Raw genomic sequence first — 27,831 nt, forward strand, 5'->3', positions numbered from 1 at the left:
TCATGCACAACCATCACGTGTAATGCACTCATCAAATCACACTAAGAAAAGAGCACCCAACACTGTCCACACCAGAGGGGGAAATGATGGCCAAGCCAGTAGAGGAGAGCTCCACAGGCCCAGGACCCAGCGTGTGCACAGTCCAGAACACCACGGAGCGTCTGCCCTCTTGCTCTGTGATCTGAGCTCAGCTCCCATCCCCACACATCTCAACGATGCCCCCATACACCATGATCTGTGCATAGGCTCCCTAGCACACGCTCCACCAGGAGCTACGTCACATGCTCCTCTACCCAGCTGGGCAAAGTGCATGCCAGCGCAGAGCACGCCTATGGCTCTGGGCTCACGGATCGTCATTCAGCCACCCATCCCACAAACACTACTAAAATGCATTCCTCAGAGAGAGGAGGTCCTTCAACTCAAGGAGCCATATAACAGCAGTGAATTCACAGAAAACCTTTGTCACCAAAAACTAGTCAAGGACAACACCAGAAAGAAATGTAGGCTAATCTCACTTATAAACCAAGATCAAAATCCCCTAACAAAATTTAGCAAAACACAGTCAGGAAAACATTTTTAGAGGTAACACTGTCCGCAGATGAGCATCGGGTCTGGAATGTGGTGGCGAGTTCAGCATGAGAAGTCAGGTGCCACAGCAGCAAGCTGAGCTACTTCAGGGCAAGGACAGAGACAGCCAGTCAAGCTCATCCACGGTTGGATGGACACAGTGGCAGTCACAGTGCTGGTCAGACAGTGAGGAGGTCAATGGCATTTGCAAGAAAGCAGCTACAGTGGTGCCTGTGAGATCTGAATTGCCCAGGACGGAGGAAGCCAAGGCCCCCCACGCCCTTGGGTACTGGCCAAGAAGAGCCCGACACATGGGGGTTCTCCAGGCCAGTGCGTTACAGTAGGGAGGCCTGGGAGCCAGTGTGCTGGACATGGAGACCCAACAGCTCTGTCAAATAAACAGTACCAGCAACAGCACTGCAAAACACAGTTTCCACACGGTGGTCAGGGACACACAATCGAGCCAGGTCGTGAGGATGGCGAGGCCTCCGTCCTCCCCAGACACGCTTTCTCATGCTTTAAGCTGCAGCAGCTTGTGTGTGTAGACACTCACACACCCCTCCGCACCTCACTCTGCGTCACCTCTGCCTATGACGTCCTCCCCACACCCTCCAGGGTCCGAGGGTGCCTCAGTTTCTCTCCTACCTGTCCCATGAGACTGCATGTCTTATCACAAATACCTGCAGGTGGCTCCAGTCTGACCAGCTACATGTCTGTTCCTCACTTCCCCTTCCCGATCACAGGAGGGTGTGACTCCTCTTTAGGGTCTGGTGCTAATACTGTGCACCTAAGGCTCAGTTTACAGTTCAGCGCCTGCATGTGCCCTGTCCTTGCAGGTGCCAGAAGATACCAAGTCAGCAACAGTGGTCACCTCTCCTCTTAAAGATCACTTACCTTCTTCTTTTTCTGCAGGCGTCTTTCCATGTCTGAGTACTTTCTGAAAGACAAAAGACAGCTGGTCATGTCTATGCTCAACCCATTCTCGCCGACCGCAGGCTGCAGCCTGGTCCTGGGTGGGGAGCGGGGCAAGAGCGCGACCTGTGGTCCATGCAGAACAAGGGCTCAGGCAGCCACGGTTTCCCAGCACGAGAGCAGAACGGGCCTGGTCCTGCTTTGCCTGCTGCCTTGGGGTCCCTGAAAGTGAGATGGCTCTTATCAGGGTGGCTTTGGCCAAGGCTGGCACCCACAGGGGCTTCTGTCTCGGGTTTGTGGTGGGGAGCCTGGCATGTGGCACTCCCACAAAGGCGGCTCCTCTTGCAGCCCTCACAACTCCCGGGGGAAGCGACAGCCTCCGTGTTCTTGGAGGAGCCAGGCTGAGAGGAGTAGGCCTCCCTCCCTGTCCACAGCCGCCTGCAGCAGGGCCCGACGACCCCTCTGCCTCACTCTGCCCTCGACCTCTTGCACTGGGTGGTAGATGTGCACACAGGAACCGTTGCCTCCCCAAGGGCTCACAGAGTGGTTCCTGCACCTGCTTGTCCTGTGGAATGGCCCTGTCCCTCGGCCACTGGGCAGCCCCTGTTTCTCCTGGGCCTCAACCTCTTTGTTGAGGGAAAGATACTTAAGCCCCTGCTGGAGACTGTGAAGAATGGTGATGGCAACCTGACCCATGAAGAATCTGTATCACCAGAACAGCACATTTCACTGTGGAAAAACAGCCAGCAGCTGAGGTGGACATACTCAGAAGAAGTAGTGGGGAGAGGGGAGATCTTACCAAAGCTCAGGAAGCAAAGACTTAAAATGGACTCACTCTTGGACCTCGATGGGAACGTTTGGGGACCTCCAGTACGGAAAGCTTTTGAAATTCTCCAGTCCCGCAGCAACATAGAACTGACTGTCTTGCAAGTCCTGTGAGTTGTCCACAAGACGTCCATCCAAAGTAAATAATCTGCAAATGCAGAAAGAAGCAGGCTAGAGATGGCAAGACCAGCACACAGGGCGTGGTGTTTTCCCCTGTGACACGACTAACTTGGGCCCTACCGAGAACCAGCCCTCAACAAGCAAGCCCCGCCGTGGACGGTGAGCCCCGAGCTCTGCTCCTCCAGGACAGGCACGCAGCTTGCTCCAGACTTCTAATTAACTGCATTTGTGATTATCCACCAGTGCTCAGAGGCTCTCAACAACACGCTAAGCTCTTGTTTGGTATTCAATTAATTTTAACTAATAACAGCAAACTGGCCTAATTGTTATAACAATACTTGGCAAACAAACCAGCATTTCCTGCAAATAATGTGCCTTTTCTTTTTTTTTTTTAATTTTTATTGTTGGTTGTTCAAAACATTACATAGTTCTTGATATATCATATTTCACACTTTGATTCAAGTGGGTTATGAACTCCCATTTTTACCCCGTATACAGATGGCAGAATCACATCAGTTACACATCCATTGATTTATATATTGCCATACTAGTGTCTGTTGTATTCTGCTGCCTTTCCTATCCTCTACTATCCCCCCTCCCCTTCCCCTCCCTCCCCTCTTCTCTCTCTACCCCCTCTACTGTCATTCATTTCTCCCCCTTGTATTATTTTTCCCTTTCCCCTCACTTCCTCTTGTATGTAATTTTGTATAACCCTGAGGGTCTCCTTATAATGTGCCTTTTCATCGGCACTAAAAGGCTCCTCTGAGCCTACTTCTTGTTTGGTCCTCACTCACTAGTTTGTCTGTTCAAGAAAGAGTCGACTCGTCCATATGCATAGGCAATGAGGTAGTCATTATTAGGGCAAAAGGAAGAAGTCATTGCTTCTCCACAGTCAGGATGGCAAACACGCTGCACAGCACACAGACGGGAGGGGAGACACGCTGGGCCGCTGCGACAGCTCAGGTCTGGAACATCCCCCGACACCCATGTGCTGAAGGCCACCTGTCCCAGCCTGTTCCCTGTGAAGAGCTGGTGGAGCCTTTAAATGGAAGGCCTAGGGCAGGGACCCTGGGGCCTAACTGGAGGGGGATGTTGGGATCTGGCCCTTCCTCTCTGCTTGACCACCATGATGTGAGCAGCTTCCTCTGCCACAAACTGCCACCATGTTGAGCTGCCTCCACACAGGCCAGGACCAAGGGGTCAACCAAGCGTGAACTGCAACTTCCCAAACTGTCAGCCAAAATAAGCCTTTTCCCTTATTAAGCTGGTTGTCTCAGGTTATTTTGTTACAGTAATAGAAAGCTGGCAGTCAGAGGGTCCAAGACGAGCCTGGTCAGACTCAGTGTAACCTTCAAAGGTCTAAGAATTCCCAGTGAGGTTTGAAACGTGGGCAGGATTTCATCATGTGAGGGTGGATGAAAGCCATCTGGGCCAGAAGGAGGGAATGTGCAGAAAAGTCAGACAAGAGGAGGCTGCCGTCCAGGGGACGCTGGGTGAAGGGCAGGTTGTAAAGAGCCTCCATGTCCAGGGAGAGGACTCAATGGTTAGTTAGACAGAGAGCAACACTTTCTGTGGAAGAGGGGTAGCAGCCATGTCACAGCCACAGCAAGCTGTCTTCATGGGCAGCTGGGACAACAGGAAGGGCCTCCAAGAAACAGGAGAGGCACCCACTGCGAGGCTGTGAGTCAGGGCTCTGAATCAGGGCTGCACCCGAGTGGAGGAGAAGGATACTGGATACAGGAAGAGCTGGAGGCCACAGAGCTCAACATCACCCCACCACACACCAGATCACTGAGGGGCCCGTGAAGCACAAGAGCCAAACACCACAGGTGCTACGAACCAGGGAGTCTAGGAGGAGACCAGCAAGCTCCCAGACTGCGGCTCTGGGGCCCCTTCTGAGAGCTGCAATGTTAGATCAGGCCTACGGGAAGCGCAGAGGGACAGCCTCAGGACAGGAGGAGACAGGAGGAAGCCCAGGGGACACCATCAGGACAGCAGGAGACAGGAGGAAGCCCAGGGGACAGCATCAGGACAGCAGGAGACAGGAGGAAGCCCAGGGGACACCATCAGGACAGGAGGAGACAGGAGGAAGCCCAGGGGACACCATCAGGACAGGAGGAGACAGGAGGAAGCCCAGGGGATAGCATCAGGACAGGAGGAGACAGGAGGAAGCCCAAGAATCCACCATGGCCTGGTCTTTCCCCACAAGTGGCCACTGTGTCCAGCATACGGAGTCGCATGCAGTGACAGGGTGCAGTGCTTCCCAGAAGCTCGGTGGCTCAGGCTTTTCACCTGTCTTCATAAAGCCCCTGCCTCCAGCGACCTCTCACTGACACTGAGCCACTGTAAGCACTGACACACACTGCCACTCCTGGACATGGACACGGCTTCATTTCCATTTGCAGATGAGGGAAAGACATGGAGAGGTTAAGGATGAGCTGAGTGACAAAGGTAGAGGGGCAGAGAAGATCTGGCCATCTGACCCCCAGAAGCCACGGGCTGTGCTGCCGCCTGATCCCATCTGTAGCATCTGGCCCAGCAGTAGCTCCTGGCCACCTAGGGAGGCCACCCCCAGGACGTGGGCACGGCTGATCCTTCTGGGCTGTGTGCACCCTAACTAGCTCATGGTCAGTGCTCAACAGTTTGTTTAGAGAATAAATTCACAAAACTGGTTTAAAATGAGGATGATACAAAGACAGGAGACACTGCCTGCTTCCGAGGACCAAAATAGGAGTCAAGATGAGTCACCCTACACCTGCTGGTCCAGGCAGGAAGTGCTCTCAATAGGAAAACAGACGCTGCCACCCATCTCGTAGGCGCGGCTCCTTACTTTCGAACTCCTCCCCAAGGGAAGACTTTTTCTCCAATCGTGGCCAGCACGCTATTCCAGTCTGTCAGGCTGAATTTGGGTATAATAATTTTTACGGGTGGAATAAATATTCTTCCATTTGTGAAAACACTGTAATAAAGAGGAAAACATTCATTAAGGCCTTAAATTTGAGTTGAAGAAAATCAAAGGAAACATAGATACATGTATATAATTACAGAACTGAGAAAGCACCGCGGGGACTGAGCAGCCCCTGGTGACATCCCACGCCCCGCAGAGCACCACCTGCACCTGCGGAGAGGTCTCCACGCCTGCTGCGGAACACAGATGCTAGGAAAATACCTGTTTACCTAGTCTAACTAGCCCAGAAAACTGGACAAAACTCTCTTCCTTAAAAAAAAGCTGCCTTCTTTATTACAAAGCCCGTGCTTTCTTGGTATGAAGACAGACAAGACTAGGGAAAGCTGGGAACAGTGATAAGTGATAGAAGCAAGCAGGTTTGGAAAACTGGGATATTTCGAGAAAGGCAAAGAGAGAAGCAAGCTGGTTTCAGAGACACCCGGGTAGGAGAGAGTTTGAAAAGCAGCCTTAATAGAGAGGGGAGGGAGCTAGATTGGACTAGGAATGAAGAGTGGAATTGAGGGTGTTAGGTGCAGGACAGGCTGGTCTGCAGGGCATGCCAAACAAAGTTAGCTGCTGGATGACCTGGCTTCTCAAACCCTCTGTCTGGTTCTATGTCACCTGTTTGCTTCAAGCCCAAACGCCCAAGCCCCCACTCAAGGCTGAACACTTAACCCACCTTGTGCCAACAAGGCAGCTTGCAGACCCAGAGACCCCATTAGATTTGGGCTATAAAAACTCCCTGTGACTGTTCCTTCCCTTTAAAGTTCATTCAGACTCAGGTGGGTAAAAACATTTCTAATCAAGTTTTTAACCAGCTTCTCCTCGGGAATTACCAACCCCTGGCTACTGATGATACCTCCAGTCGAGACCTATGCTGAATGGACTGACATCATCATGGATCTGGGGTGGCAAGGAACCTTCGTTGATCTGGTTCCTGAAGTTATACCAGTCCTCTCACCCTCCTGTGGGGGCTCCCTACTTCGATGCCCACTCTCATTTAATAACAAAGATGGGGGAATGTTGGGAGTCGCCCCGGCTCCAATGACTAACTTCCCCATCCCCAGAGAAGAGCCGTCCAATGGTGAGCCCTGCTGGCTCACATGATCCTTACTCACCAATCAGACTAGCCCTGCTGGCTCATATGATCCTTACCCACCAATCAGACTGGCCCTTCTGGCTCACATGATCCTTACCCACCAATCAGACTAGCCCTGCTGGCTCACATGATCATTACCCACCAATCAGACTAGCCCTGCTGGCTCACATGATCCTTACCCACCAATCAGAAAGTACCCCATGCCAACTGTCAAACCTTTAAATTGTTAAAATGTCATAACTGTCAAACCACCCCCAGCTCTATAAATATGCAGAGCTGTTCCTCAATAAATGGGCATTTTCTCTGACCATGAGTCTTGTTTGTTCTTTCACCTGTTTACATAATCTAACGAGCCCAAAAAACTGGACAAAACTCTGTTCCTTAAAAAGCACATATATGCCCTCAACTCCCTGATGGATAAAATGGAGGAAAACTGTCACGTGGAGAACAGCATGCCTGAACTACGCAGCCGCTTCCCTCCCGGAGGAGAGACCTGCAGAAGGCATGTGCAGTCAAAGAGGAACTGACTCCCTCTCGCAGTCTTGAGGCGGTTTCCCTGTGAGCCCAGGGGTCTGCTCCATTATCTGTGTTGGGCTGGAGGGGAGGCCTAGTGGCCTCTCAAAACCCATCGCAAAGTGATTGGCACCCCCACGTCAATCACCAAGCCACATCAATCACCCCTTGACAAGTGTCAGACTGTCGTAGCTGGAACTAAAACACAGCTAAATACAAGGTTTTCTTTTCTACATCTATCAACAATAATTAATATCCTTCAGCAATACACAATGGCTTTTCATTTTTCCATATCATTATTTACTATCACCATGGTTTTACTATTTTTCCCTTAAATGCAAATAACTTAGAATTTAAGGCACATATGTCTTTTTCTCAGAGTGAATATATAATTTTTAATGTGTTGTCACAACAAAGAAAATCCATTTTCTCTGCTAAAGCTTTGTGGCAACTTCTTCCATATTTAAAACTGCCCAAAATAAACTATAGAAAGAAATGTTGTATGCAGTCCATGAATGCACAATTTATTAATGTTACTACCGCAATAAAAATCTGCTACAATGTTTTCCTAATTGGCTTACAATAAAAGTCTAAATATAGAATACTGATAGTAATAAAATAAATATTTACAAAAGACCACATTATATTTTTGCCTAAACTTCAAAGACATTTAATATACATTGTATCCTGAGTGCTGAGAAACAGATGCACTCACACAGTCGGACACAGTTGGTCTTCCTGAAGGACACTCCAGCCATACAGACCAACACAACACAAGAAACCAGGAGCCACCGGCTCCGCCACCTTATCCCACAGAAATGGGGACAATGACTTATGGTGCAGAGATATTCCTCATACAATCACTTATAACAACAAGGATAGAAAGGTCTCAATGTCTCAGTCTACCCTTAAGGTAGAAATAGGACTCTGTTCACCCTCCCCAAGATTCCCTAATAGCATTTAAAACTGGGGGGATTTTCAGGCTCCACCAAACATCCCGAGGGTTATTAGAAAACTTTACACCTGTCCTTCCAGTCCATGAAGGGACACCCTCTAGTCCAGGATCTGAGTTCCATAATAAATTGGCCAAACCCAACCTCCCACGGTGCCCAGCCCCAGCGCATCCTGTGTGAGGCCCTTCAAACACCCGCCCTTCACAGCCAGAAATCCATGTTCTGCCTTCTCTGCTCCCTTTGTGAAAGTCCCCAGCACTTAGCTGACCACCCCTGGGGAAGCCGACAGCATTCTTGGGATCTGATGAGGCCCCTACCCACTTCTCACACACCAAAGTCAAACTCAAGGGATGCAAAGTTCCCAGGAAACACCACTCTAATCCTGATGGGGGTGATCTGTGTTCTGACGGCTGTGGACCTTATTCCTCATACCTCTTCAGGAACCAGAAAAAAGGGGCGCAGGTGGCTACAGACGAAGCTCATCTGCACTCTGTGTGTCCAACATCTGGGCCAGGAGATGTGGGCCCAGGAAAGACAACCTCAGACCAGCCTCTGCTGTTCTCCATTTCCTTCCTCCAGAACCAGAGGACTACAGAAACGCTTGGGGTGTCTGTGGGACGTTGTAGGCTGCGGAGACCTAGTTCTCTCTGATGTGCCTCATTAGTCAATGGTGGGAAGTCACCTCCAGAACCTGTAACCTGGAGCCCCCATCCAAGGAGGCTTTGCAGAACCTTCAAGGATCTTGACTTTCACCCACACCCTTCGACTTCCCAAGTGCTCCCTGCCTTTTTCCTTGTTTCTGCATGAAGTAAGAACCACATGGAGTGTTATCTAAAACCTAATGAACAAAAGAGCTCAGGGACACGATAGGGCCGGATAGCTAAGTCACACCCCTTGCCTGTGAGCCACAGCTGCCTGACTCTGCTCCTCCAGCGTGGTACTGGCCAATGGCTGCACAGAGGGGCCCCTCACTGTGCAAACCCCACTGCTTGCTGGGACACAGCACTCCTGCACCCCTCGCCCCCTCCCATGAGACTCCACTGCTCTCCCTCCCAATGTCAACACACACTGGGTGACACAATTTCAGTATGTGACAAAGAATCGTGACACCAGTGGGGACACGGCCAAGTGGCAGAGCTTCCAGAGCACTTCACTATGCTGTTCAAAACTTACGGACACAAGAAACCCGGGGGAGCCAGAGCATCTGGCAAATACCCCCAACTAGCAAACGCAAATAACCTAAGTGGTTTCCAAGCCTCGGGCCACACCCCTGGGACCCACTTGGAGCCCCACATCCCTGGGGAGATTATTTTAGAGGGACAGCTGCTGGGGAGCACCTCCTAGGGAAGTCCTGGAGAAGACCCTCATGGCCAAGGAGCAGCCTTGGACTTGGAAGGAATCACATGGGAAGCCAAGGTGTCTGGTCCACTCAGGTGGCCACTGGGTGGCCGCCAAGACCACTCAGAGGAGAGGAGCACTCCAGCTAGAGATTTCAGCCAACAGCCATGGAATGAAGGGAGCTGTCCCGGCACATGGGCTTCCCCCAGCCTGAGAACGAGACATGGACGGTGCTTCCTGTCCCTGCCTCCTCATACTTGCCACCAGACTAGAATCCTGCTTTTATTCCTTTATGCCCCATTCCAGAGACCACTTGTCCTTGCCCTAAAACACACCCAACCTTTCCACAGTGATCCTCTTTCCTCTCCATTCCGCTCTGTCCTGAGCTTCATCAGGATCACCTAACCTCTGGTCGTTTCTCCAGGCCCGAGAGACAGAGCTCTGCTGGCCTCAGGAAGCATGGGCTGCAAAGCCTGCCACAGGCCTTCCTGACTCACGCCCAGGCCACCCTTAGGGCTTGGTCACCTTCCACCAGTGCATTTCTAAGTGAACAACAAAACAAAGGTCCCCAACCCTGTCCTCCCGAGGTTCCCTGACCTGACCTTTTCATGTCCCATGGCAATCTAAGTTGAGCCATGAGAGGGTCTCAGAGTTCCTGTCACTTTTGTGAAAGAGGAGGTGGAGGAGAACACTGGTGGGGGGACCTCAGGCTACACAGCCAGTGCCCAGACCAGGACCAGACCCTGACCTCAGCCTCCAAACAGTGGCTTCCCAGCATCACCAGCTAACTCCCACCCAGCAGGCCAGGGACCCCAGAGCCTCTCCACTGCAGGGCAGCCTCAGAACACCGACTCCACAAGCCACATGTCCAGCGGCCTGGGCCACCACGGCCAGGTCGGAGCCTTCTCCCTCTGAAACAGGGAAGACTCCCTCCTAAGCCATTTGTCTGTAGTTATGAGGTCTCCAAGCAATCGTGCTCAGGTCTTTCCTTCACTTCGATGGCTGTTTAGTTCCATCTAGTGGAACTCTGAGTCCACGATACAGAGATGAGCACATGCTACAGGAGCCGGGGTCCATATGGAGAAAAGCTGCCGAGCAAGAGTCGGCCATGTCGGGCCGTGCCCATGGAGGGCAGCCTTGGGGACGAGGTCTTATCAGGAAGGACCCACAGTCACTGGGTACCCTACCATTCTACAGAACAGGAATTTAGAAACCCTGGGCCTTTAGTTTTCTCGAAACGGCTCTCATACTCCTGAAGCACCATGGGAGACCTCATGTGTTTAAGCGGCTCGTCACAGACGCCCAGGGTAAGGTGCTTGCAGACACGCTCCCCGGACCTCCAAGGTCCCTGAGGAGCTGAGCGCGGCTGACTGACAAGGTCTCCTCTTGGCTTCTCAGCTGCAGTGTGCTGGTCAGGCAGATGGTCCCCAGCCCCCTGCCCAGTCCCTGGTCCCAGGTGAGAGGGAGCAGGGGCTAAGTCGGGCCAGCCCGGCCACTGCCAGGTCCCGCAACTCTGAGCTCCTGATCCAGGACACACGCGACTTTTTCTTTGGGGGCAAAACATGGCAAAAGGGAGGAACGACCTGAACTCCCCCTCAGGGATTTAAGGTGGCTTAGGGCCACCTACAGAAGTCTGATCCCTGATGAGCTCGGGTGGGTTCTGCACAGGTCACCTCGGGCCATCCTCCCACCTCGAGGTAGCTGCCTCTGTCCTGCTCTACCAACCAGGGAGCAAGCCCAGAGTCAAAGCACGGAAAGTCCCAGAGCCAAGAGGAAGAGCAGGAGACAGCCCTGTGTCCAGTCCAGCGTGTTCAGCCACGACCCCACCCAGGGCGCTGGGCCTCACAGCTCCTGCTCAGTATGACGTGTCCCGAGCATGCAGCTTCACACGTCCCCTCTCAGGGACACCTGGTGGGACGAGCTGGCTCCAAAAGGGCCCTGGGAGTGAGAGCTCACGGTGGTGGAAATGTTTCCTCTCGACACCCAACAGCTGGAACTGCTGGATTAAGAAACAAACCCACCACCTAAAGCTCAAGAGCCCTTACTTCTCCATCCCCAGGAAAACTGTGCTGTCAACACTGGCTCAGCCACTGGGTCGCTTCCCTAATTCAGGGTTCAAGAGAAGAAAGAAGGTGGAGCATAGAGAAGGCGCTCAGGGAGGGAGTCCCTGCTGGAGAGAGAGGAGAGTCAGCCGCGTGGGAGGCTTCTCTTCAAGGAGCGACGGCAAGGGCTGAGTCCTCACCCACGACACTGTACTCACTTAATGTTTCGGGAAAGGCGGTGATAGGACTGCCACCTGGAAGGCACGTTCATGTCACAGTGCACCACCGGCTTTATCTGGAGAAAGAAAACGCAGGCCTTAGAGTTCGTTCAGATTAGCAAACGCTTGCTAAGCACCATCAGCATGCACAGTGCCACCCCAAACCTAAGTGAAGGTGGGATCTCTTGTTGATAGAACACCCCAGGAAGGACCCTGGAGGACTCAGAGAGGGGTTGTGTGCTTGTATGTGGGGCAGACAGGATCCCAGGGACAGTGTGGGGTAGTTGGGGCTGCAAGCCACCTGCCCCCGTGGTGAGAAGCTCAGGTATAAAAGTGCAGAGTGCCAAGGACCAGGGTGACAGGCAGAGGGCCCCCAGGGGGCTGCGCAGTTCACACACCAGACACACCCAGCAGTTCACCCAACAAGCACGAGCCAATGACCTCTGTGCCACCCCTGAGGCTCTGCTAGCCAACCCCTTGGGTCCTAAGGATGGTCAGGGTGGCTTCTACTCTCAGGCCACAAGCTTTGAGCCAGACATCCTGGCCAGCAGGTGGGAACAGCTCCCCCATATTCCATGACCCTTCTCGACTCTCCTGAGAACACAAGGCCGAGCCAACTCTTGCCTGTCATAGCTTCAGCCTTGAGAGACAGGGTCGAGACCCCCCAAGTGGGAAGGAATGTCTGAGTCCTGCACAGAGGAGCAAAGTCTGCTCTCCCTGCCCGGTGGCCAGGCGCATGCAGAAAGCAAGCAGAGGGAATCCTGAAGAGCAGCACTCACCACCCCCACCCCATTTTGCACAAGGCTGGGCTGCCTGGAAAGGCCCCCACTTCACTGTGGCCTCCCCCCAACCCTGCCTCTAACCACGTGGCTCTCTGCGGTTCCAGCCTGCCAGGTGGAACGGTGCAGGGCCCTTCTCCCTCCCATGCCACCCTTCAGATCCAATTGCCCAGGTCCCTCCTGTCTGTCTCTGCAGACAATGTACCCATGTACCCCGCCCCCCCACACCCTGCATGATACAAATCCTCCCCTCTCCTCCTTGGATGATGGGAGGTTCCCGCCAGGGTCCCACTGTCACCTCCCGAGATGCCACATCACCCTAACCACTGGCCAGCAGGACATGGCTGTTCCCCTCCATCCACAAAGTAAGCCCAGACCCCACCACCTGCATCCTGTCTCACTGTCCCACGCACCTGGCCACCTTCCTCTGCTCTTGGCCACTCCACACTGCTCTGTCAGGGTCTGGTCAGACACTCTGGCCTCTGCTACACTGAGGCCTTCACCCAGAGGCTCCAGTTTCCTCCTCCACCTACCAAGCTCACTGCCATTGCTAAAGTGACATGGCAACAGCCCTCCCTTGCAGCACGAGTAGGACCAAGCCCAGTGCCCCTCACACCACATGCTTTACTCTTGCACACACACTCTGCAGAGATGCCCCCCATGCCCAGCCACCTCTCTCCATACCCCGGAGATCAGATGGACTCCACCCACACCTCACACTGCTGAGCCCCCTCCCCTTGCAGGCTCCCAACCCAGGCCTCACCTAGAACACCAGACAGGACACCCAGTTGCTCTGTACCTGGTAGTCTGCCCTGCAGCTGAGTGTGCCAAACACCTCTCTGCACACTCCCCAGCTTGACTTTGCCACCTGCCTGCTGCCCCGGGTCTCCACTGAGCCTGCCACCTCCCAGATCCCCACTTTGAGGCCTGCCAGAGTTAGACACCACCTGAGCATTCCCTCAAGGCCTCCCAGGGCCTGTCCCCTCACTGGTCAGACGGTCCTCAGCTTACCTGCAAGATGGGCACACAGTCTACTCATTTGGGAAACTCGCCTGAACACTGTAGGTTGAGAAATCACCCCCAAAAGCCCCAGCCCAGGTGCTCTGGGTTCCACACACACTGGCAGGGACAAGAAAGAACCAACACCTGCCCCACGCCTCCTGGGAACCATGTTCCAGAAGGAGGGTGCTCTGGGCGTGTCTTATGGGTCCTGGGAGAAGGGTGAGGAGATCCAAGAGGACAGAGCCACTGCCGGGAAGTCTGATCCAGCACCTGGCTGCAGCCTGAGATACCATTAGACAGAGCAACCCTGACCTGCAGCCCTCGAGGGGGCAGAGCCAGGCCTGGCAGAGCCTGGCAGGCTCTGGAGCTGGAAGACGAGGTCAAAACCCAGCCCTGTTTCCAGGAGAGCTAGTGCTCCTCTCTGGGCAGCAGTGTTTGCTTTTAGAACAAGGATGACCTTATAAAGTGCTCATGAGAATTAGAAGGGTTTCCACAAAGCAAAGGCGACCCCCATCACACAGTGCTAAGAACTCCATGCAACTAACACGAGCCCACACAGGCACACACGTGTGCACGCACGTGGAGGGCAGCCTGGCGAGAGCTCACGTAGCTCACGTAGGCATCTGAGTCTTATTTTGGCCCAAGCAAAATTGCCAGCTTTACCCACAGATGGTCCCCAGATCTCCCTCTCTCAGAAGATGGTGCCACCAAGACCCTTTTGTCCAACTTCAAAATCCCTAGTGCCCACTGCTAAGCCCTCAGCCCCTTGGCAACTCTACGGCAGCACCACCCCTTGGACTGCTGGCTTCCCACGGCCCCAGGCTCCAGGCTCCCACAGCCCAACACGGCTCTTGCTGCCCGGCCCCCGTGCTTTCTTTGCAGCAAGCAAGGAGCAGCCTTGCAGGTTGCTCTCTGCAGCGCCCACACCCACCAGCCCATGCGAGCTGGCACCTGCTGCCTCTCCTCCCCGCGCCCCCCACCTCTGCACCCCGTGCTCTGGCCCTGGGCCCATCCTTTCAGCTATGCAAATGCCACAGCTGTCTCTGCCCAGTACTGGGCCTGTGTGGCTTGCTTTCTCTCTCAATGAGCAGCCACTCCATGTCCTCTTCGAGGGTCTTCCCTGACCACTCACACACTCGGCCTGCTTCCATCACGTCACTTCCGTTGCCTCGGGTTTTCTTGCTCACCCGCCTTGTGGAGCCCGACTGACCCTCCTGAGAGTGGTCAGATCCACAGGGGGCCCGCCGCCTGAGGAGGAGTGGTGTGGACTTCAAGGCTTTCACAAGCACAAATGGAGGAAGGAAGAGCGGAAGATGCCAGGACAAGAGCAGGACACCTGAGACCGTGCACAAGACCCCGGGAAAGAGAGGAGCCTGGGGACTGCAAGTGCACCCACCCCTGTTCTCACCTGCCATGTGCCACACAAGATCTACTCACCTGCGCCCAAACACTCATCAAAAATCAAGGCCACGAGTATCGACAACTAGCCTAACTGTACAGACCTTGTCTGAAAGCACCAAAACAGGGATTATCCTCTGCAAATTCTATTAAGGAAAAGCCACCTTAAGAACCGCTTTCTGCCTGATAACATTGAGAAACAAAGAGCTAATTGCTCTTTCCATGTGTTAATGATTCATCAACCCTGATGTCACCTGTCTAATTAAATAACTCCAACTGTTGAGGACGCCGTTCTGATTTTTTTGTTCCCTGTACTTCTCATCAAGTGTCAGGTAAAGGTGGTTTTCTGCTACTCTCTGATGGTGGTGACAGTTTCATTCACACGTGTCAGAGCCACACTCCCATGTCAGTCATCTGTCCTGAGAGGCCGAAGGACCAGGAGCTATAGGCCTATTGGCCAAGGCACTAAAATTTAAGCAACAAGAGAAGACACTGAGATCATCACGGACGCTTCTGCCTGTAGCAGCTCCAGCTTGCAGAATGCCAACAGGCTCTGCAAAAGACTCTTCCACACGTTCATGCCTGATCATCAAAACAACAAGGCCCCATATCCAGGAGGCCGAGGCAGGAGGATTGCAGAGTGACCCAGTTCAAGCCCCAGCACCACATTAAATGTGCACATCTCCAGGTAGCAGCGAAGAACACCAAGACATCCAGGCTGCCCTGAGCCCTCAAAACACATTCTATTACCGTTCCTAGGACGAGTCCTATTGTACAGCACAGCAGAGCGCTCGGGCCTGTGTTGACTCCCGCGATCCCAGCACTGGCCGCCCTCCAAGCTGTTCAACCTCTCAGCCATCCTTCCTGCAGCAGTGCAGTTAACAGCAGCACTACCTCCCAGCCGCTGCTTTCCACACGAGTAATCAAACATGAGAGTGCACTGTCCAGAGCTTAGTAGAAGTGGACGCCAGCCAAGGGCTCAACTGACAAGAACTGCTCTTTGTCCTCCTCAGGCTCCAAGTCCCCGGTCACCTCCTCATGCTGTTCCAAACCCTCAGCCCTCTCCATGCAAAATATCAAGCAAAGGCCCCGGTCACTGAGCCACCACCAAGGACTCAGCAACCTTCCCCTCGAGCCCCCTCGCCTCCCAATGCTCTGTCCCCTCCCTGCCTGCCTTTTCCAGCAGCCACCGTCCACGGGCCGTTTCCCAAGGAAAAGGAATCACATCATACGTCTGCCATCCAGAACCTCCACTCTTCCATCCCTCTGCTGATGCAAGAAGGATGAGGACCTGCTGCCTGCTGCTCTCAGGATTCTATCCACATGAGAATTCAGCAGAGAGACCCTCACCACTGTCCAGGGGATCGCTGATGATTACGATGAAAAGAAACTAGTAATTCAGATGCTGGTAGAGACGGGACTGGCTGGGGACGATCAGCTGAAGGTTCATGGGTTTTAAGTGCTTGTGGCTCACTGAAGCTTAAGTGAGGATTTCCTTACAATAAGTAGAATTTCCCTTTTGGCCCTTGTCACAAGTTTAAAAGCCTCACAGCTTGTATAACGTAACCACTTTTGACTTGGATTAGCATAACTCATCCATGAAATAAACTGAAAAGAGAAAAAAAATCAAGCAAAAAAGGCTCAGGAGACTGTGGCACCAAGACCGCAGGTGGTAGGCACATCTGGGGGACCCTCAGGAGGAGCCGCTGGACAGTGGTGGTCAGCCTGAGACCGGAGGGCACCTTCACAGGAGCACTGTGGGAAGAGCAGGGTCTCTAGCTCATCTCCTAGAGGAGGAAGGTCTGGTCAGACCCTCAGTCCACAATGCTGCGAGCAAGGGGACCATCCACACCCTCTCCTGGGGGGAGGCGTCTTGCCAGGGCAGCCAGGCCCAAGCAGGGACATCAGGCAGGGGAGGCCAGAGCTCACCGCAGCAGCCCTGCTCCACCTCCTGGAGAAGCATGGCCGCCTGGCAGCTGGTGCCCTGAGGGCCCTCCCCTGGCCTCAGCAGCACAGGGCTCCGCAGCGGGAGGACAGGCCCATGTGGTCGAACACCTTGGGTATCAACCAGGCGGGCTCCCAGGCTTGCAGGCCATGGAGACAGAGGTTTCTATCTTTCATCTTTTGGAAAATGGACAATTCCTTTACAAATTAAAATTTAATTTACATTTAAAAAGGAGGGATATTGGTCAAATTATGTTATATTGTGCACAAGTATAAATAAGTCACAAATCCCACCATTATGTACAACTGTATTGCACCGATAAAAAGTGTAGAAAGAAGCAGGTTTTAAGATTGACTGAGCTGACTTCATGTGCTTTGTAAAGTTCCACCACAATTCTCAAAGCTGACATGGTGTCAACCAGCCAGGAAGAAAGCAGGGTCACCTTCACGCTCCCCTGTCCTGGGTGGCCCTGTGCTGGGTGGCCCTGTGCTGGGTGGACATGTGCTGGGTGGCCCTGTCCTGGGATCAGGTTGGAGTTACAGTTAAAACTCTGTGGTGGCTCCAAGCCCAGACAGCTCTACCAGCACGTGCTATCCTGCCTCTAGTGAAGAAGTAACTCAGCCCTGGCAAGCTCTTCCTGAACCTCCAGAGACACTGTAAGGTAACCACCACCAGCCCCCTCCACCAACACAGCTGCCAATCTCCTAAACAAAATCTTCATATATGAAGACACCGATGGTGTGAAATACTTTGTGTACAATCAGTGGCTTGAAAAATTGTGCTCTGTATGTGTGACATGAAATGAATTGCATTCTGCCACCATTTGTAACAAATCAGATAAATAATTTAATTTTAAAAAATCCAACAAATACAAAAGATACTTCACAACCAAATGTGATTGGCTTAAGATTTGAAAAGCAATTAACGTCATTTAAAACATTCACAGATTGAACCTGAAAATGATATGATCATCTCACAGGTTCAGGGGAGTCCTGCCTGGTGCACTGAAATCTCAGTCCTAACCCCACTTCCCACTGTGGGTCCCCCTTGGGTCACAGCTGCAGTGGGCGCCCGTGGTGTGTCTTGCTTTGGTTCTGTCCTGTTGTGCGAGCCTGGCTCTGCCTCCACCTCCTGCTCAGGCTGGCTCTCTCAGGCGGGGCTGGAGGGCATGAGAACAAGAGCAACAGGGCAGAGTCACCAGCCTCCGAGCTCCCAAACCTCTCCCAGGACAGATTTGAAGCGAGGCTCTTTAGGGCAAAGGGGAGGCTTCAGTGGGCGCCTGGGCAGCTCCGCAGGGAGTCCCTCCAGGACTGCCTCACACAGGACGCATCCTCGGCTGACCCTGCTCCTTTGCTGCATCCACAGACCTTCCCTGAGCAGGCACTCACCTGAACAGCTCCAGAGTGGCCACTGTACCTGCCTCCCAGGGACAAGACTCGCCCCTTCTCCACACCACCACCACCTGGCACAGGTGCAGCCTCAGGCAGCCTCTCCCAGGCTGGGCTCAGGCAGCTCAGAGGTGAGGGAGGGTGCAGGTGCACACCCCACGCTCTCCTGCAACCCCACTGGCATGCAGCCAGGGCATCCCACTGTGCCACACCCCCGCTCTGCGCCCACTGCTCTTGAGAGTTTCCCTGGAGCCACGTTTGAGGGGGCAAGAAGCCCCACAGGGAGGCGAGGGGAGCCTCGGAGCCTTTCTGTCCTCCAACGGTTTTCCTTATTTAGCTAACGCACTAACTCCCAGTCCTCCCTATGTCAGGTTCGCAGGGGACAGGGACAGCCAGTCTGGTATCTAAGTATCTGCTACACCCTGGCGCAGGGTGAAAAGCCTTGTGTGTGGCCCTTGAGAAAGTGGGGATGGCAGCTGACACTGCCAAACACGAGCAGAGCCCGTTCAGCTCGGATAATGATGTGTTTTCAAAGCAGGGCAACGTCTGACAGCGCCCCTACCACGTCAGGACCTCGAGGGCATCCAGGCTGCCTTCCCCATGACCCCTCCGCACACGGGCAAGGCAGGAGAGCCAGAAACCGAGGCCTGGACTCAGAAAGAGGAGAGAATTCAGTGCACCACCGTGGGCAGCAGGTGCCATGGGCATCAGGGACACACACAGGTGCCGGACGCTGAGCCTCGGCCACACCAGGGCCTGCTGGCTGCCAGCATGATCAGGAGCCAGGTCAACACCTACTCCTCTTTCCCACGCTGCCCCAGCGCTCCCCTCCCAGGACAACTGACAGCTCCCACTGGTGCCAGGGCCGTCAGAGTCCATGGACCTCTTTGGAGCATGGGAGCCAGGAGCCTCCCAGACTGGACTTGGCCAAGGGTCCCTCTCTGGGCCCACCGTGGCTCGGACACCTGGACATCATGGTGGGGCAGCCCACTGGCTGACTCCGTATGGAGCTCCCACAGAGGCACTCCCTCCCCCTGAACGCTGGTTCACAGACGGGAACGAGGCTCTGCTGCTCCGGAGCTGCTAGCTCGGCAAGCAGGAGGCACTGGCCAGAGACAAGGCCAGCCAGGTGATGCCTGGCGCCAGCTGGCTGTCCAGGGGAGCCCCTCCCAGCTCCCCTGGGAGCAAGGCCGCACCCTGACCAACGAAGTCCCAGGCGAAGAGCGTGTGTGTCCCTGGAGGCCTACCCGGCCACCAGGCTTCCTTTCAGACCCCATCCCTATCTCCTGCAGGAAGCCAGGCACTGCCACAGAGGACCAGGGTGAAAAGCCAACAGCACACCTGGCCCCAGAGAGCTGGGGCCTCGGGGACACAGACTGGCTCCCGGGCAACTGCACGGACCTGTGTGCAGCGCCTCACAGAGGCAAGCAGGGGCACTGCAGGGCCCCGAGGGAGGCTCTCCCAGTCCTTACCAGGGCAGCAGGGGCTTCCTGGAGGAAGGGGCATCGAATACCGAGGAGGAGTCCACTGCTGAGTTGGAGGGGCAGGAGCAACGGCCCAAGCCTGGCTCGGGGAAGGGGATGTGGATACACGTCTCTGAGAAACAAAATCCACTGTGGACAGAATCCCAGACCTGAAGGGAGTCGGGTGAGGGGCGAGGGGTGAGGCTGAAGCAGCAGAGGCTCCATCGAAACAGGCCTCAAACTCCATGGTGACAGCAGCAAAGGCGGGTGTCAAACGGGAAAGGGAGAAGGCTGGAAAGAGGGCAGGAGGCAGGGAGACACAGACTCCTCCTGGTGACGGAGCGTGGCGCCTGGGCGCATACATAATTAGATTTAACCCCTACCCCAGATCCAACCAGACCCACTTTACAGATAAGAAAACCGAGCGTCGGAGAAGTTAAGGTATCCGAACGACAGAGCCCGTGACATTTCCACAAGGCTCTGACACGAGCATGGGCATCTGTCAGGAGAGTAAGGAGTGCGATGCTTGGGTCCAGAGGTTGGGATGGGCTCTCTCAGGACGGACAGAGTCCACGCATGACAGTCTCTCAGGACAGCAGCTGGCCGTACCTACGAGAACCCTGAAAACGTAGTGTGGCAAGTAAGGTGTAAAATGCAAAAGAATGCTCAGTGCCCTGATGATTCTAATAATAAAAATATCCAAGGGCCAAGCCAAGGTGGTTGGTTTTAAAAACATACGGTATACACCAGCCAACGAGAACTCCAAGTCCACCAAGAATCCTAAGGGAGCATATACCGACACGTAGCAGTTTCATGATAAATTATGAAGTAAAAGGGGTTCTGCAAATATATTAGAATATGCTCTCCTTTTGTTTAAATAAGCACATTTATAAAGCTCAGAGTGCACATGGATGTGCACGTGTTCATATGTTGACCCCACACGGAAAACCACCCAGGGAGGTACAGTGGTTGATTATGGGTGTTTTCATGGTAGGATCATGGGTGTTTTCATTTGAACCAAATATTTTCTCAATTTTCTATAATAAATAGGAATCACACGTTACTCTTTTAGCAGAAACACAAGTTTCCAAGATAGGTGTCCAGGACAGACCAACAACAAAGAGTAAAGAGGCCAGGAAAAATGGACTGAGCACAGGGGCACGGCAAGGTCCCCAGCCCAAGCTCGTGCCTCCTGGACGAGGATGGGTTTCCTTCCCCGAGCTTCTCAGTGAGGCAGGGAACCAGAAGGGCTTCGTGGAAACTGGCATTTAAAAGTTCATTTTAGGGGCTGGGGATGTGGCTCGAGCGGTAGCACGCCCGCCTGGCATGCGTGCGGCCCAGGTTCGATCCTCAGCACCACATACAAACAAAGATGTTGTGTCTGCCGAAAAAAAATAAAATAAATAAATAAATATTTAAAAAAAAAAATAAAAATAAAAAAAATAAAAAAAATAAAAGTTCATTTTAAACATTCCTTGTTAGAGTCACTGGTCGCCTCTGTGCTCTGGAAAACCCCTCGGCCTGTCACATCTCTTTCAAGATGGAGTTCAGTAGTCTCATCTCATGGACACTTGCTTTCAGCCAGGAGCGGCCCGTGGAGAAAGCAGAACCAGAACACAGCCCTCACTGGGGAGAACACTGGGTCAGGCTCATCCGTTCTGAGACCCTTGGGAAAGAACCGAGCCATCATCTGAACTGGGGGCCACGGCTATGTGACTTGAGGCTACAGACCAGAACTCTGGGTCACTGCCACGAGCCCTGCAGCCGGGGGGCCCAGGACACGTCCTGCACTGGAGCCCCCACACACCACAGGCCACAAAAGCTGGGATCTCCCAGCCTCTGCCTTGTGCCTCCCTGCCCCATCCCTCCGAGCAATGAAATGTCATTTCACACACATTAATGAGCCATTTCTGTGGTTGCATTAAGCACATATTATAGTATTCCAACTGACGTCCTAATTCTAATCATGTTCTCTTGGGAGGGAAGCTTCTTCAAGTTTCCCATTAATAGATTTGACCAAAGCAAATTTCTTGAAAGAATAATTTTCAGAAGTTTGGTACTTCCACTCTGTATTACTGTGTCACAAAATGAGACAAGGTACCTCAGGGAAACCCTGGACTTGGGGACACTGCAAAAACTCACCTTGCACTACCTTTAATTTGAAACAGTTCACATGGCATTCAAATCAGCAGGCATTCGCAGATCTCAAACTTGGCTCAGGTGAGCTAACACCACTGAAAGGCATTTGCACAAGACTAGTGTCTACTAATTACTGAGCTCCAGCTGAATGCCCCCACCATGCTAGGCGCTGCACGGGGATCACTTCATTTAACCTGACAACCATCTGCAGATTTAACCATAATACAACATACCCATGACATTCAACCACCCTGCTCTGGGTGGTATCCATGTTGCTCCCAGGGTTTTATAATCAGCAGATATACAGAGGGACACATATGTAGTTAACACATAAAGAATGTTTTAAACACACACATGTATGTATGTACACATGTATGTACATATGTGTGTGTAAAGATAAATTATAGAGAGATAGATAATAGAAAGAGATAGAGAGAGAAAAGATAGATGATAGACAGATACAGCTATGCACAGCCTTGGACCCGGCCTGGAGTGCACCCTGGGCTGTCCACCTGGGACAGGAGCAGGAAGGGCTGCACACGGCCTCACTTCCATCAAGGCCTCCAGGAGCTTTTAGTGCCAAGCCACCCAGCTTCTGGCCCTTGCAAAGCTGTTCTCCATCAGCCCTGGAAGGAGGCACAGCGGCAGCAGGACAAGGACTTCCTCTTGGTGTCCATCCCCAGGCCCAGCTTCCCCAGCTCAGCACAGGTCGTGGAGAGCCACAAATCCCCCTGCAGACCCTCTGCTCCACGGTGGCCCAAACTGCACACTGTGGCTTGAATGTGTCCCTCCAAAGTTCATGGGTTGGAAATGCAATTCCCAAATGCACAGCTTGATGGTACTTGGAGGTGAGGTCTTCAGAAGATGATCAGAATTGAACAAAGTCATGAGGTGACCCCTACGGTGGCATCCCTGACCTCGGCTTTATCAGTAGGCGAAGAGAAACCCACGCTAGCACACGGCCTCGCCACGTGACGCCCTCCACAGCGTTTCAACACAGCAAGAAGGCCCCGCCAGGTGCTGCGCCTCGCTCTCAGATTTCCCAACCTCCAGAACGCGTCCAGGTGGACTTCTCTTCTTTACACTTGACCTGCTTGACAGACAGACTAAGACGCCGCGCGGCGTTCCCGCCACGGTTCACAGGGCTTCTCTCTATAAAGGTTTAATGGCTACCAGAGATGATTCAATCACTTTATCCCACGCGTGGAACACAGGAGACTCATTTCTCACTGATGGGTTCTACAGCGGTAGTGATGGGTCTGTCCCTGGGAAAGGGAGGGCAGAATCTCGGAATCATCTCTAAAGCTCTTGCTGTCAGTCCAAGCTCTATTCCTCTAGCTCCCTGACCTTGGACACAGCACTGAACTTTCCTGAACTCTTTATTCATGTTTTCACCAGCAGATATTAAGACCCCCTACCTCACTATTGCTATTTTCCATTTTCCCAGCTGAGATGGTAGATGTGAAAATGTGCTAAGAACGTGAGCCGTACACATTCCACGTTAGAACAGAGGAGAGATGAGGGCATCGAACATGGCTATGATGTGCCCCAAGGACTGAGGACTCTCCCTCAGATGACATCCTCCACAAAAGGAACGAGGGGTAGGGACGATGAGCATCAAGCACCTCTAGGTCATTACGTGGCATGGCGTTCAAGTCCTGCAACACCCAAGGGCAGCGAAGGGCATCTGAGATGCTGCTGGAGCAACAGAAGTGGTTAGAAGCTCTGGGACCCAATCCAGAGAAACACCAAAGGGAGTAAGATGGTGCCGTGATTCCACTTCTGTGAAAACCATCATGATGTAGCGACTGTGTCTCTGAAAGGGGCCCACGGTGTCACTGTTTAAGATTGTGAAAAGGTAGGATGAATCAAAGAGTCTGCTGTCAAGGAATGAGTTAAATAATAAAGATAAATTCACAGGAAAGAGTTTTTCAGGCATGAAAAATCAGGTTGCAGAAGAGTACTTACAGTACAAGAAAATCATCATGACGTATAGTAAATAAAGATCCGAAAAGACTTTATTAACTGGACATAGTGGTGTGCACACCCATACTCCCAGCTACAAGTCCAAGGTCAGCCTTGACAACTTAGTAAGACCCTGTCTCAAATTTTTAAATAATAAATAAAAAGGGTTGGAGATGTAGCCCCAGGGCACAGCAGTTGCCTAACATGCACAAGGCCCTGGGTCCAACCTCAAGTATCACCAAAAAAGACTTTGTTGATGGATACTGTTGTGGTTCAGATATGAGGTATCCCCAAAGCCCATGTGTGACACAATGCGAGGATGTTCAGAGGTGAATCGATTAGACTGTGAGAGGCGTGACTTAATCAGGGGGTTAATCCACTGATGTGGGTTAGCTGGGTGGCAACTGTAGGCAGGTGCAGTGTGGCTGGAGGAGGTGGGCCCCTGGGCGTGCCTTTGGGGTTTTGTTTTGTCCCTCGTTCCTGGATGCCAGGCCCGGAGCTGCCTTCCTCTCGTGCCCTGCAGCACGATGTTCTCTGCCTCGCCTGGGCCCAGAGCTGTGGAGTCGCTGGCCGTGGACTGAACCTGTGAACCATGACCAAATGAGCCTTTCCTCCTCTTGTCCTCCTCAGTCCCTCGGGCCCAGGGACACAAAGCTGACTAGGGTAGATTCTATTTCTGTGTGTGTGTGTGTGTGTGTGCCTGGTACAGGTCACAGAAACCAGCTAGGAAGGGAGGACAGAATGCAGCCCCTGGGGTCGTTTTGGAAGGAAGGTTGTTGGTGAGTTCTCAACCGTCCTCCTTGTGCTTTCCTGAGCAGCTCGCGGGAACTTTTCAGTCGTGTGTTTTAAGTTAACAGAGTGGAAGTCCCCAGAGAAAACCTTCCGACTCTTCTGACAAGGACAGCCTCAACCTCAGGGGCGAGGGCAGTGGCAGGTGCTGCCCCACCCCATCCTGGGAAGCTCCCCCTGAGTGTGCCCAGGCTGCCCTTCAACACTGGGCACACAACCTCTGCAGGTCACGGCTCCCTCGGCTAGAAAATAAGGTTCCACAAGACAGTCTGCAAGCCTCCCCATCCTGAGATGTTACCGGTAAGTTGTATTTTATTGAATCCACTGAAATGTGCAAGAATGAGCACAGACTTAAACTTCAGAAATGTGCTGATCCCTCCCCAGCCCCGACAGAGGGGTAAACAAACAAACGGCTGGATGCCAAGAAGAACAGGCGTCACTTGCTCCATCAGTCCAGCCCTGACCCACAGTGACGGCCAGATTGTCAGGGGAAACCTGCCCTCCTGGACGGTCACAATTGAAGTTGGGGACACTGAATTTGACTTCCTTTCACTGCCCTGAGAGCTGTGGGTCTGTCGGCGGTGCCTGGGCGCCACTCTGGAGCTACCCGAAGGTTCCTGGGATGTGGAGGTGCACAAGGACGGGCAGTCATGAGGCTCAGGGTGTGGAGGAGGACAGCTGACAACTCCTCCTGCTGACAGCGCCACACAGTGTGTCACTGAGTCCTGCCCCAGTCCTCTGGTACAGACCATCACCTCCACACAAGAGCAAAAGAGAGGGTGCTGTAGAAGAGGAGGCACCTCAGCACCCACCTGGTGACACTCCACAGAGCTGAGTCTGTTTGTTTAAAAAAGTAAAAATCTTGATAAATCCTAAATATCAATAGGCTCCATTACTCAAAACTGTTGGGTTTTGTTACAGAAAAAGGTGGGTCTCTAGTGAATGAGTGGCTGTGCTGTTTTTGTTAGGAATCAAGTGTCACGGATGGAATGACAGGCACCCCTCCCCCCCACACACACACACGCCTCTCAGAAGCCTATCATGGGCAAAGCCAGCATTATCATTAGCATCAACTCTGCATGACTTTAAATAGCTCTTCCTGACATCCACTTCCCAAATCCCCAAAACAAAAGGAAAATGAGAGGTTTTAACCAGTAACTTCATAGTGTGCCTCAAAGATGCCCATCTCCCTTGGTGTGGCCCAGGGCACTTTTATGACTCCCGTCACTGGGGCACTGGGCTTTGACAACCTGACAAGCTCACCCAGGGCCTTCCCGCACTCCAGGGGCACTTCCTGCCAAACCCTGCGGTTTAGCCCCAGGAAGTCAGGATGGGAGCTCTATCAGTTTAGATTGTTACCCAACGATCTGGCCCTTCTCCTCCCCTCGGCCGTGCACACTTACTTCCTTCAACTTCCTCTTCTTGGAGGGCTTTCTGGGAACTATATGGATATAGCTGCAAGAGAAGAGGGAGAAACAGGATTAGAAGGTAAATATTCAGATTCAGAGCTGTGGCCCCTTCAACTTTGAAGAAGACAATGCCACAGCAATGCACAACCAGGCGGAGGCACTCTCAGACACAGACATGCGGGCCCAGGGGACTGCAGAAGGGTGATTTTTTTTCTTTAGAAATAACAGGATGTTAAATTTGTATCTTTGCAAAAATCATTAAGAATTTAGAATACTCACCACTTGTCAGTAAAACCAACTCCTTTTTTTATTCTTTTTTTTTTTCAAAAAAAATTAAAATCTCACACCACTAATTTAATTAGGAGTATCTTTGATCCTTAATAAGACTCCTAAAGCACAAGAAGTAAAATCGAGAATCAATACATGAGTTGGATTCAAACTAAAAAGCTTCTTCCTCACAACGGAAACAATAATGTGAAGAGAGAGCCTACAGAGTGGGAGAAAATCTTTACCACACACACCTCAGATAGAGCACTAATCTCCAGGATATATAAAGAACTCAAAAAACTTTAACACCAAAAAAAGCAAATGACCCAATCATTAAATGGGCAAAGGAACTGAACAGACACCTCTCAGAAAAGGATATATAATCAATCAATCAACAAATATATGAAAAATATATCAATATCTCTAGCAATTAGAAAAATGCAAATCAAAACTACTCTAAGATTTCATCTCACTCCAGTCAGAATGGCGATCATCAAGAATACAGACAACAATAAATATTGGTGAGGATGGGGAAAAAAATTCACTCATACATTTCTGGTGGGACTACAAATTGGTGCAACCACTATGGAAAGCAGTATAGAGATTCCTCAGAAATCTTGGAATGGAACCACAGTTTGACCCAGCTATCCCACTCCTCGGTTTATACCCAAAGGACTTAAAATCAGCATGCTACAGTGACGTAGCCACACAATGTTTATAGCCACTCAACTCACAACAGCTAAACTATGGAACCAAACTAGGTGTCCTTCAACAGATGAATGAATAAAGAAAATGTAGTATAATATACACAATGGAATATTACTCAGCCTTAAAGAAAAATGCAATTATGGCATTTGCTGGTAAATGGATGGAGCTACAGAAGATCATGCTAAGTGAAGTAAGCCAATCCCAAAAAACCAAAGGCCAAATGTCTTCTCTAATATGCGGATGCTAATTCACAATGAGGGAGGGTGGCTGGGTTAGAATGGAGTCACCTTAGATTAGGTAAAGGGAAGTGAAGGGAGGGGAGGGGGCAGGGGGTAGGAGGGAGAGTAGAGTGAATCAGACATTATTACCCTGTGTTCATATATGACTACAGGACCAGTGTGAGTCTGCATCAGGTACAACCAGAAGACAGAGAAATCATTCTCCGTTTATGTATGATGTGTCAAAGTGCATTCTCCTGTCATGTATGACTAATTAGAACAAATTTTTAAAATAATGAAATGAAAAACAAAAAGAGTATCCTCAGACTGGGAGCGTTTCTGGAATCTGGGAGAAATGGAAATTCTCTCTGGAGAATCACACGGATTCTCAGCTCTGGAAGAATTTCCACACATAAAACCGTAGAAAAGACGTGGTCTGCAGTCGGACAGGATGAGCAAACGTGGAAGGAAATAAGGACCACGAGGGAAACCAGCCCAAACAACTAGGCAGAGGAGGCTTCAGGGCCGGGCCGGCCAAACCCCACGGGCAGAGGTGTCGGCAGGAGGCCAGCTCCGGCAGGACCGCCAGTGGACTCTGAGCCCCGCCCCAGGGTCCCTCCCCTGGGCCCAGCATCCTCTAAACCCAGGCACCCTGAGGAGCGCAGAGGCCCGTCCTCCCCGGACGAGGCTCAGGGCGCAGGGACTCGGGGCAGCGGGGTGGCCGCAGGTGGCCGCAGGTGGCGGCGCCGCGGGGCGCACACTTACTCGAGCTTCTTGAAGCGCTCGCGGCCCGCCGCCACGTACTTGCCGCCCGTCTGCAGCGCGTC

At 52.4% G+C, this 27,831-nt stretch overlaps 1 protein-coding gene across 1 annotated transcript in view; it reads right to left on the reverse strand.

Moving 5' to 3' along the window:
• Dcdc2c (doublecortin domain containing 2C) overlaps window positions 1–27,831 on the reverse strand; it is a 54,564-nt gene that overhangs the window by 26,459 nt on the left and 274 nt on the right. Inside the window, exons 1-6 of the mRNA XM_015479443.2 lie at window positions 27,770–27,831; window positions 25,806–25,857; window positions 11,535–11,611; window positions 5,255–5,383; window positions 2,315–2,452; window positions 1,462–1,504 (exon numbers count right to left, since the gene is read on the reverse strand). The exon at window positions 27,770–27,831 is cut by the window's right edge and continues 274 nt beyond it. Of these exons, the coding sequence (XP_015334929.1) occupies window positions 1,462–1,504; window positions 2,315–2,452; window positions 5,255–5,383; window positions 11,535–11,611; window positions 25,806–25,857; window positions 27,770–27,831 (501 nt within the window). The remainder of the gene's footprint in view (window positions 1–1,461; window positions 1,505–2,314; window positions 2,453–5,254; window positions 5,384–11,534; window positions 11,612–25,805; window positions 25,858–27,769) is intronic.

The sequence above is a fragment of the Marmota marmota genome, unplaced genomic scaffold, assembly GCF_001458135.2.
Source record: "Marmota marmota marmota unplaced genomic scaffold, marMar, whole genome shotgun sequence".
Lineage (NCBI taxonomy): Eukaryota > Metazoa > Chordata > Mammalia > Rodentia > Sciuridae > Marmota > Marmota marmota.